At 42.9% G+C, this 12,145-nt stretch overlaps 1 protein-coding gene across 2 annotated transcripts in view; it reads right to left on the minus strand.

Moving 5' to 3' along the window:
* Window positions 1-436: 436 nt before the first annotated feature.
* The window catches only part of LOC118388680 (growth/differentiation factor 11-like), a 57,574-nt gene continuing 45,865 nt past the window's right edge, over window positions 437-12,145 (minus strand). Inside the window, exons 2-3 of one of the 2 annotated variants that reach the window (XM_035778026.2) lie at window positions 10,593-10,966; window positions 437-5,347 (exon numbers count right to left, since the gene is read on the minus strand). In XM_035778026.2, the coding sequence (XP_035633919.1) occupies window positions 4,967-5,347; window positions 10,593-10,966 (755 nt within the window). In that variant the 3' untranslated portion in view covers window positions 437-4,966. The remainder of the gene's footprint in view (window positions 5,348-10,592; window positions 10,967-12,145) is intronic. The other variant, XM_035778028.2, reaches the window with a different exon arrangement.

The raw sequence follows: 12,145 nt of genomic DNA on the forward strand, positions 1-12,145 counted from the left end.
GAACAAGTGTGATTTTTCTTGAACAACCTCCCTCTCTGAACACTGGTCTGTTATTGAGCAGGACACAAAGGTGTTACTGATTACTGTGTTCAGCAATCAATCCTATTGAGGGCTGCCCCCAATTTACCTTCAATTAACTTTTCTTCACTTTATGGCTGTTGCTGCAATCATAAACCTCCCAACCCTCTTTCTTGGGAGTTTTGTAAGATTTTAATATTTTTCCTGTTTTCCCCTCGAGTGCATTTAAACAGGTATATTTTATGATTTGTAGCTGTTGTCAGTGGTTTAATGTTTTATGTGTTATAGTATAGTGACAAATTTCGCTGTAATGTTTGTGATAATGTAAATGACTAATGATGATAAGGAGTAGTTGTGGAAGTTGGACAAAGCTAAATAATTGCCACTTTAGCACTTTAACCAGTGCCTGTCACTTGTAGCTTACCTGAGGGGATCTGATTGTCCTTTGGCAGCATGACGTTGAGGTCTCTCCCCCCCGCCCTCAAATGATCTGTACGCTACTAGTTTGACTGTTTTTCATTGAAGACGACATTGACTGAGAACAGGTACCCTGTGGCTTTTAGTGGTCCATATAGGCCAGAAATGAGTTGTAAATATCTAGCTATGTGTGTGCATAGGTGAGTTTGATTTTCAGTGTGTGTGATTATGGGCAGATGAGGGTGTGAATGTTTTGTTTGGAAACGTTTTTGTGTGAGCATGTTGTACGGTTTATGTCATTGCTGGCGTCAATGTTCTCTTCTCTGGGGTGGGTGGTCTGTGTGCATTTGCATCAGTAAAGAGCTCCGTGTTCAGTCTCATTTGTCCCCCATTGATTCGCTAAATTAGGTTGATGAGAGGCCGTCCTAGCAGGTGACATATTAATTGGGTCATGCTAGATCCCGTACAAAATCTAAACAATGGCCTCCCAACACTAAACCTTTCTCTTCGGCCTGTTTCTCTCCTCCTCTCTCTCTTCCACCAATTAGCCTCAGAATTCATGTCAAGAGTTTCCTGTTACCCTCACCCATCCCAAGAGTCAGGATGCCACCAGGCAGTACCTGACCTCTTAAATGCATTTTGTGTGACCCATGACAGGTGTGTTTATAAGTTAGGAGCTGTAAATGCCACAAGTAAGGTGTGGCAGTGGGCTAGGGTAGGGGTAGCCAGAGAAACACAGGGAAAGGTCAATCAATCAGCCGTGAATTTCGTAAAGCTAAATAAATGATTTATTGTACAAAATAAGACAGAAAACAAATAACAAAAAAAGAAAAAACAATGGAACAATTATTAATATGCACAACCATTAAACTACAATGTTGGGGTGAATTTTATCTATACAACATGATGAACAAATGAAAGCAAAAGAAAGTTGGCAAAAACGGAAGCGGAGAACCTGTCCAAAACATAAAATGTCAACATTTGGGTATTTATTTACATAGAGATTTCCTCTCATAGTTTTATATATATGAAAACACTTTCTTACACATACCAGTATACAGACACAAAAATTCAAAATGCAACTTTATCCACAGCATTAACCAGAGTTCAGCCATGGTCCTGGGCACAGCCATTTTCTTCTTCTTTTGTCAGTATACATTACCTTTAGCTATTTGCTTCAGTCACTCTTTTGAACTCAGCTGTCAATTACTCAATCTTGACTTGAGACCAAGGTGACCCTGTGGCTTTAGTCTACTTTTTTGGGTTTACTATCCAGGTTACAAGTTTGCACAGATTAACTCATAACAAAACTTAACTGTCAAATTTATAACAGAATGCTGAAGTGAGGTAGACATACTTTGAAATTCATTGATTTGATCTTAATAAATACAGAGACACTTGACCAGTTGAATTGTTTCCAACCGCTGCCCATACCACGTTTTTTTTCTTCCTTTGAAATTGTTTAGCATATATATTCCTGCAGTTACAAAAGTTACAGCACACATATCATCCTCTACTTTGGCTAACGATCCCTGGATACTTTTTCCCATTCTAATATGGGCACTTTCACTCAAAACACACAAAGGCAAAACATGTCTGTGGTTAGACTGTCAACACAAGTCGCTCAAATTCAAAAGGACAAAAGTCTCTCAGAGTTGATGACAGATTGATTGAAGTTGACGGAGGGGCATTTCCAGTTTAAAGCGTTCTATGTTCATCGGTCCAGACACTTGTAACACACGACTTATCACCCCGGGAGGCCTTTTGGCCGCTGGTCAGTCCAGGTTTCTGAGATGAGTGTAAGAGGAGCGTGAGAATATGGACAGGCCTCCGCTTCAGACGAAAAGGAAGTCATGAAAGTGTGATGGTAACAAAAGAAGTGAAAGGCTCACTAGTCTATCCACATGGTGTATCGCCAGACGCTTGGACCGTTCTTTTTTCAATTGTAAAAGCTCTTGTGCTCGATAAGGTAAAATACAAACAACACGACTCCTCACGCCATGAACGTCCCATAGTGCAAAATTTATTGTTGGTAAGGTAGTGCCCAGAAAGTATTTTTTGTACCCCTTTTTATTATATACATATATTATTTATATATAATGTCAGAAGGCTCTTCCTTTATCCAACAGCATAGTGCTTTCGTTTTTAACAAAGGGATATCTTCGCTTTGACATCCAGGAGACAAGACAGACTTTCTAATCTACACTCTGTTCAAGCACTTCCAATATTTACTGCATGTTACAGATGCAGTTGAGGTGGGGGGTGGGGGCATTGAGATATTCAATCAAAATATATGTTCTCTCTAAACTAGAAATGGCATTTCAGCTGTATTCTTGTCCGTATCAATGTTCCTTATTTTCTATATGACTCACAATCTAGCTCTTCTTCCCTTTACTTACTAGTATGAAGGCCTATGTCAATCAGGCATTTGATTTTCTTTCCAACACAAGGTTGTGTTATTTGCCACGACCATCTTAACATTCACACCATAGCAACTTGTCAGAATAAATTTGGTCCTCTGATCATTAGGTTTGTTTGTGTAAATGGGAATGGTAAATGCACAGTGTGCAGAGTGAAAACGACAGAAGTATATAAGGCTGCGTTTACACAGGTAGCCCAAGTCTGATCTTTTTTTCACTAATCTCTCTTCTGATCAATCAGGTCCATTCTGAAAAAGATCTGTGAGTGGTTAAAAGACCAATTAGTGGGGAAAAGATCAGAATTTGCTTGCCTGTGTAAACACCGCCTAAGTAGGCTATAGTCATGTGGACCAGGTTAGTCAATGTACTTGTGGGATTCCCTTTCACTGTGAATTTACTCCATACAAAATAATCTGACAATTACAGTAGTGTAAACTGGCACCCTTGCATGATTCCCATATTCTTGATTTTAAATTCTTGATTTAGTTGATATGTAATAGATATCCAAAGATGGGCTATACAAAAATCTAACAAGCCAAATCTTGAATTCTAAAATTGCGTGCCCTAGACCAACCAGAAGGTTTTATGGGTGTAGCTTTGACATGTTTGTCTTAGTTCATCTAAACATTGTGTGCAGGTTGATATTGAGGTCACCTGAGCTGTTATGAGCTTCTGCAGTAAAACAGAATGTGTATTACAACTGTTCACTTTTAAAGGTCCATTGCAGGTGTTTTTATCTCAATTTCCAATATTTTATTGGTATCAATTAAGTACCTTACTGTGATTGTTTTCAATTGAAATATTCAAAATAAACAAAAATAGCTATTTCTCAAGAAGGAATTTGAGTGGTCTGAGTGAGGAGCCTAATTGGAGGAGGCTAATGGGAAGGACATGTAACCTGAAAACTTGCTGTTATTGGGCAAGTTCGTTTGGCCTGCCTCGGTGCCCCGGGTGGCTGGAGATTTCACGTAAGGACCAATGGAATGGTCTAAAATGTACAAACTCCACCTACACGGGGCACCGGGCCAGGCAAAATGAACTTGCCCATTGTCAGAGAGGAGGGCAAACTCTCTGTTATTGGTTTATTAACTCATACCGCCTGGCGACATCACCAGGTGTTGCCAGGCGGCCTTTTCAAACAGCTCTTACACTAAAAGGGTATTATCATAGTTTTCACAATATTATTCCAACCTCAGTGTGGTAATAATATAAAACATAGGGAAATCACGTGTTTGACTGCACTGCCCCTTTAAAGGTAGTGAACTAACTCATTTATTTTCTTATTTTTCTCAAAATAACTGTGAACGGGTTCAAAGGGCACAGTGTTTGGCTTTGGATCTCAACACTTTAAACCTTTAGAACATTAGTTTCATAAAATGTTGGATTAATTTCATAAACTTTTAAGTCTAAAAGTAGACAAGTAAGGGAGATTTGTTTTGTAATGACAAAGATGCTAAAAATGAAGCATTGCACAATAGCACTGGTAATTATTAGACAAAGTCCCCCTCTATTGGCACTGTCTATAAATGTCTTGGTTGTGAAACAAATCCCATTGATAGGAGTATAATATGTGAATAAAGCATTTTTTACACAGATAAAACAGTTTGGCCCCTCACCTCAGAACTGAATTTGCTTGGAAGTAAAGATGTGGGGAAATGATAATATACTGTAACTGCTTAGGAATGTCTCCCTCCATCAGCCTGGATCCACTATCCAGGACATTTCAACAAAGACACCATCTTTTCAAAAAACCTGATAGACATTTTCTTTCAAACTTTTTTTTGAAGAAAACCAACCACAAAACGAACAAACACCTAAAACATAGTTTTGTCTTATTTACCATAAGTTTCTCAAGCTGCTCCACAGACACATCCCCTTTATAATATTCAATATATATTTCTACCACTCAGCCTCAGTCCTATCTTCATTTCATATTTCATTTTTACGTTTGACTAAAATGAATAACTAAGAGAATGGAGGTCCCATGGGATTTTTTTGTGGCGGAGTGAGAAGGGGGATAAAGTCTGGTGCCAGAGGAGCGCTTAGTCAGGGTTTTGGGTGGAAATGATGTGGAGTTAGGCGTGCACGATTATGCATGACTTCCGTTGGGTCTAAGAGCAGCCACACCTGTCCACCACCATGCCAGGGATCTTGCCGTGGATGATCTGCTGCTTGTCGTTAAAGTAGAGCATGTTGATGGGCGACATCTTAGTGGGGGTACAGCAGGGCCCTGCTGAGCCTCTGGGGTTGGCGTGTTGTACCAGGTGGGTGTGTGGATACTTCTGCATGAACATGTATTCGCACTGGCCCGAACAGTAGTTGGCCTTGTAGCGCTTGGGAGCGATGATCCAGTCCCAGCCGAAAGCCTCAAAGTCCACCGTTAGCGGGTAGCGGCAGCAGCGGGATTCAGTGGAGTGCTCGTCACAGTCCAGTCCCAGGTTACGTCGGGAACGTTTGGTCGTCTCGAGAACCTTAACCTCCAGGAACGGCTGCTGGAGTCAGGGGAGGGGGAGGGGAAAGGAGCGAGGACAGGAGGAGAAAGGAGGTGATTAAGATAGAACTCAACAGTGAGGCGAGTAATGCTTCTAGGAAAAAACCTGGAGTACTGGGACGATTAACATCACTGGAGGAAAACTCAAACCGATGCACTTCTCTTACTACCTATGGTTTTAACAGGGTTGGAGAGTAACCAATTACATGTCATCAGTTACATGTAATCTGATTACCAAAAAACTGTTACTAATCAGTTACGTTACCAGGAAAAAATATTGTAATCAGATTACAGATACCTTTTGAAAAACTTGGTTACTTATTGGATTACTTTTAAATTCAGAAAGGATGTTTGTGAAAAAATGCATTTACACCTTTCTGTTTTCTCAATGACATTCAATCAGCATTGAAAATAGGCACAAATTGAAGTTTGTTCCACCAGAGACCATTGTGATGATACATCAAATACATTTGATGGATATTTTTTGCGTTCTTCTAATGCCTCTTAAAGGGGAAAGAAATCCAAAAGTAACAGAGTAATCCCAAAAAATCGAATCAAATTGTATTGGTCGCATTCACATATTTTGCAGATGTTATCGCGGGTGTAGTGAAATTCTTATGTTCCTAGTGTAGTAATACCTAACAATACACACAAATTCCAAAAATATGAAGAAAGGAATTAAGAAATATATAAATATTAGAACGAGCAATGTCAGAGTCCGGAATATAAATATACTGATGGTGTGGAGACATTGTGGACAGTATATGAATAGAAAAGGTGTTTACAGCAGTAGTTATATAGGATGAGCCTGGACTAGAATACAGTATATACTGTACATCATGAAGTGGTTAAAACAGTATGTAAACATTATTCAAGTGACCAGTGTTCAATGACTATGTACATAGGGCAGCATGGTGCAGGGTTGAGTACCGGGTGGTAGCTGACTAGTAACAGTCACTAAAGTTCAGGCAGGGTACAAGTCGGGGCCGGCTAGTTGTGACTATTTAACAGGCTGATGGCCTGGAGATAGAAGCTGTTTTTCAGCCTCTCGGTCCCAGCTTTGATGCACCTGTACTGTCTCCGACCTCTAGATGGTAGCGGGATGAACAGGCCTTGGCTCGGGTGGCTGAGGACCTTGATGATCTTCTTGGCCTTCCTGTGACCCTGGGTGTGCTGTATATGTCCTGGAGGACAGGCAGTGTGCACCCGGTGATGCGCTGGGCAGCCGCACCACCCTCTGGAGAGCCCCGCTGTTGCCAGGCGGTTATACAGCCTAACAGGATGCTCTCAATGGCGCATCTGTAGAAGTTCACTAGGGTCTTTGGGGCCAAGCCAAATTTTTTCAGCCTCCTGAGGTTGAAGAGGCACTGTTGCGCTGCCTTCACCACACTATCTGTGTGGATGGACCATTTCAGGTTGTCAGTGATGTGCATGCAGAGGAACTTGAAGCTTTTCACCCTCTCCACTTTGGTTCCATCGATATGGATGGAGGCGTTCCCCCTCTGCTGTCTCCTGAAGTTCATGATCAGCTCCTTGGTTTTGTTGTCTTTGAGGGATAGGTTATTTTCCTGGCACCACTCCACCAGGGCCCTCACCTCCTACCTGTAGGCTGTCTCGTCATTATTGGTGATCAGGCATACCACTGTTGTGTCATCTGCAGACTTGATGATTGAGTTGGAGATGTGAGTGGCCACGCAGTCATGGGTGAACAGGGAGTACAGGAGGGCGCTGAGCATGCACCCTTGTGGGGCCCCCATGTTGGGGATCAGCGTAGCAGAGATGTTGTTGCTTACCCTCACCTGAGGTCGGCCCGTCCAGAAGTCCAGGACTCAGTTGCACAGTGCGGGGTTCAGACCCAGGGCCCCGAGCTTAGTGATGATTTTGAAGGGCAATGTGGTGTTGAAGTTTGAGCTGTAGTCGATGAACAGCATTCTTAAATACATATTCCTCTTGTCCAGATGGGATAGGGCAGTGTGCAGTGCGATGGCGATTTTCATCCATGAATCTGTTGGGGCGGTATGCAAATTGTAGTGGGTGGCGGGTAAGGTGAAGGTGATATGATGGGGGCAGGTAGACAAATCCCTGGGCCAACTCGGTGAAAAATCTGTCTATGTGCCCTTGAGCAAAGCACTTAACCCTAATTGCTCCTGTAAGTCGCTCTGGATAAAAGCGTCTCCTAAATGACAAAACATTTTATGTAACTAGCCTCTCAAAGCACTTCATGATGACAGAAGTGAGGGCTACGGGGAGATAGTAATTTAGTTCAGTTACAGTCGTCATTGTAAATAAGAATTTGTTCTTAACTGACTTTCCTAGTTAAATAAATAAAAACAGTGCCTTCAGAAAGTATTCTGACTCATTGACTTTTACATCATTTTGTTGCATTACAACCTTATTCTAAAATGTATTAAATAGTTTTTGTTCCCTCATCATTCTACACACAACATCCAATAATGACAAAGCAAAAACAGTTTTTAGAAATGTATTACAAATAAAAAATGGAAATATCACATTTACATAAGTATTCAGACCATTTAGTCAGTAATATGTTGAAGCACATTTGGCAGCAATTACAGCATTGATTCTTCTTGGGTATGACGTTACAAGCTTGGCACACCTGTATTTGGGGAGTTTCTCCCATTCTTCTCTGCAGATCTTCTCCAGCTCTGTCAGTGTCACGCCTGCCTCCCCCTCCTTGGCACTCGAAGGTGCCAGGCTTCCATCATTACACACACCTGCCTTCCCCACGTCACGAGCATCAGTGATTATTGGACTCACCTGGACTCAATCACCTGTTTATTACCTCGCCTATATTTGTCATGTCCCCATCTCCGGCGTCCCACCTAGGCGTGCCTGCCGAGGCACGGGCGCTGGACAAACCGGCTGGGCGTAAACTCCCGACGAACCGACAGAGGCATGGGAGTCTGGCGAGCCGGCTGAGGCATAGGAGCCCGACGATCCGGCTGGGATGTGAAAGCCTGTCGATCCCGCTGAGGCGTGGGAGCCCGATGATCCGGTGGAGGCGTAGCAGCCTGACAAGCCGGCTGGGCGTAAAAAACAGACGATCCGGCTGAGGCCCGACGTGGGATGGGCGCCTCCTGAGCAACCGGGGCAAGAACCTCTCGAGCCAGCTAGGGCGTGACAGCCAGAAGAGCTGGCTTAGGCACCCCCGGTTCCATCAATAGCGGCCCCCGGACCCGACGTCATCACCCACCAGAACGCCAGCTCTCCCCGATGCTTCGTATGATGGGTGCTGCATTCTGTAACGACCGACGCTGGAGTCGAGAAACTCAATTTCGAGTCTCAATGCAAAGGGGCTGAATGCTTATGTAAATAAGGTATTTCTGTTTTTTATTTGTAATACATTTGCAAACATTTCTAAAACACCTTTTTTACTTTGTCATTATGTGGTATTGTGTGAAGATTGCGGAGGATTTTTGTATTAATTGAATCCATTTTAGAATAAGGCTGTAATGTAACAAAATGTGGAAAAAGTCAAGGGGTCTGAATACTTTCCGAAGGCTCTGTACCTTTGCTTTTTGGGGTACAGGAACAATGGTGGACATCTTGAACCAAGTGGGGACAACAGACTGGGATAGGGAGAGATTAAGTATGTCCGTAAACATTTCACCCAGCTGGTCTGCACATGCTCTAAAGATGCGGGATGTCATCATAAATGTCTTACTCACGTCGGCCACAGAGAACATAATCTGATTACGTTACTGAGTTTGGGTAATCTAAAAGTTAGGTTACTGAGTATGATTTTGGACATGTAACTAGTAAATGTAACGGATTACATTTAAAAAGTGGCCTACCCAACCCTGGGTTTTAAAGACACATAATACTGAGGGGAGGATGTCAGTCGTATCAGTTGATACAAAGCTGACCTCTGTTAACATAAATTGAATGGCCAACATTCTATACGCTGAGCTTGATCTATGATCCCTGGAGTCATCCACAGGTTACCATAACCTTGACCCTTGGGCATGCGAGAGCAGCGAATATTTTACTCCAGCATGTTTATTTTACAAAGCCCTCATATCTCCACAGAAATCCCAATTTAGACTTGAGTAGTTTTTTGTGATGCTTTCCACAGAATAAATAAGCTGAGTCCAGAAGGGTCAACCCACATCAGCTTGCGCTTTAGGGCTTTTGTTGCTATGGGGGAAAGCAAAAAAATATAGGTTCAGAGGGGAGTTTGCCTCTTTCTTTACTTTTTGTGTTTTGTTTTATTTTTGTACACAGGCCTCTGTCTTTCTTCTTCTCCTTAAGAAAAACAGAGCTTGCTGCTGTGCAAGGATTCATTGGCTGAGAGGCCAGAGTCAACCCCTGGGCCATGCTGTGAAGAGCTGAACCAAATTAAATTACTAGTGGGTTACCATTTCGTGATGCTTAATGGGGAAGAAACTTGACTTACTGTATGTAGTAATTTGGGTTTGAGATTGGCTAGCTGGGGCCCAAACAAATCTCGCTTAGGGCCCCCAAAAAGGCTAGAGCCGGCCCTGCCAATGGCTCTCAAGTGATCTTTCCTTGATTCTTCTTCTTCCTATCTCGCTGCCTATTTCTCAAACTTATTGGAGGAGAAGGTCCAAGGTCCCTCCGTTTAGACCTTCTTTTCCAATGCATTTTGAGAAAGAGGCATGAAGAGAGGATGCCAGGGATCGAGGAGAGATTCCTTTACATTGGGTGTTTCTCATTTGGGCAAAAGACCATCCTCTCCTCCGAGACCCGGAAACAAATAAGTGGTCGAGTAGTCGAGGAGTGTCAATTCATTAGTAGGCAAACGGAAGAGTGTCCTCCCCTCCTCGATAACCACCTTTCATCGATGATACTCATGTGTATCCTACCATGGAAGAGTTTTGAAATCTGCCACACCCCCTTGATAAAGGTTTATAACATCAGCCCTTGTTTTGTCATGCACGTTTAAAAACAATATGCTGCGTATTGTTGTATCTATAAAATGTCTTGCACAACTGAATTTGTTTTTAACACTTTACACATTTATCTGGGGATCCACCCCGTAAACGTAATTAGTCTAATGACGCGTGAGTGGAGAAGGACCGTCTCAATTCAAACAAGCGCATTGACATTCACGTTCACTCTCCTCGCCGACCCTCCTCGATTAACTTTGACCTTGTTCAAAAGGAGGCTAGAGAGGACGCAGGAGGTGAGCAAATCTCATTTATAAAAGGCCAAAGTGTCATTGTGTCAGTGGGTAAGGCTGCGACAGGTCTGAGGGTCCTTACCAGCCCTTCCTCCCCCGGTCTTAGCGAGGTCACTGCTAGGTCGTTGCCGCTCTCATCGAAGGCGTTGATGTCGATCCCCCAGTTGGTGTGCGGCTGCTTGAACCAGTTCTGCAGCACGTTTTTGAAGTCGATGCTCTGCCAGTGGCCCACACGGGAGTTGAGCTCGATCTTCAGCGAGCGGATCCGGATGTGGCGGCTGCCCTGCTCCGTGACGGGCTTCAGCCTGAGGATCTGCAGGTAGATGGTGGAGGTCTGCTGTAGCGGCCGTAGGTACACCCACAGCTGAGCCTTCAGAACCTTGGTGAACATGAGCTTGGGGCTGAACTTGAAGAAGCAGCAGCTAGGCTTGCCATCCACCTGCACCAAGGGCTCCGCTGTGGGACAGAGACAGAGAGGGTTTCCACATGAATACAGGTTTAATATCTGTAAATACAAGTAACTGCCAAAATAAAATAAGGGGAACACTTGAGTAAATGAGGGATACAAAGTATATTGAAAGCAGGTGCTTCCACACAGGTTTGGTTCCTGAGTTAGAGTTAGTTCCTGAGTTAATTAAGCAATTTACATTCCACCATGCTTAGTTAAATAAAGGTTAAATAAAAAAATAAATAGGGTCATGTATAAAAATGCTGGGCAAGGCCATTATTTTGGCTATCATGGCTACAATCCCATAGGATGGCAATGCCCCCATCCACAGGGCACGAGTGGTCACTGAATGGTTTGATGAGCATGGAAACTATGTAAACCATATACCATGGCCTTCTCTGTCACCAGATCTCAACCCAATTGAACACTTATGGGAGATTATGGAGCATCACCCGAGACAGTGTTTTCCACCACCATCAAAAAAACACCAAATGATGGAATTTCTTGTGGAAGAATGGTGTCACATCCCTCCCATAGAGTTTCAGACACTATGGCATCTATGAAGCCGCTCTGGCTTGTGGTGGCCCAACTCCCTATTAATAAGACACTTTATGTTGGTGTTTCCTTTATTTTGGCAGTTACCTGTACATAGATATGCAGTTGAAGTCAAAAATGTACATACACTTAGGCTGGAGTCATTAAAACTAATTTTTCAACCACTCAACAAATTTCTTGTTAACAAACTATAGTTTTGGCAAGTCGGTTAGGACATCTACTTTGTGCATGACACAGGTAATCTTTTCAGCAATTGTTTACAGACAGATTGTTTCACTTAGAATTCACTGTATCACAATTCCAGTGGGTCAGAAGTTTACATACACCTAAGTTGACGGTGCCTTTAAACAGCTTGGAAAATTCCCCAAAATGATGTCATGGCTTTAGAAGCTTCTGATAGGCTAATTGACATAATTTGACTAAATTGGAGGTGTACCTGTGGATGTATTTCAAGGCCTACCTTCAAACGCAGTGCCTCTTTGCTTGACACCATGGGAAAATCAAAAGAAATCAGCCAAGACCTCAGAAACAAATTTGTAGACCTCCACAAGTCTAGTTCATCCTTGGGAGCAATTTCCAAACGCCTAAAGATACCACGTTCATCTGTACAAACAATAGTACGCAAGTATAAA

Source organism: Oncorhynchus keta, chromosome 10, assembly GCF_023373465.1.
Source record: "Oncorhynchus keta strain PuntledgeMale-10-30-2019 chromosome 10, Oket_V2, whole genome shotgun sequence".
NCBI classification, from domain to species: Eukaryota; Metazoa; Chordata; class Actinopteri; order Salmoniformes; family Salmonidae; genus Oncorhynchus; species Oncorhynchus keta.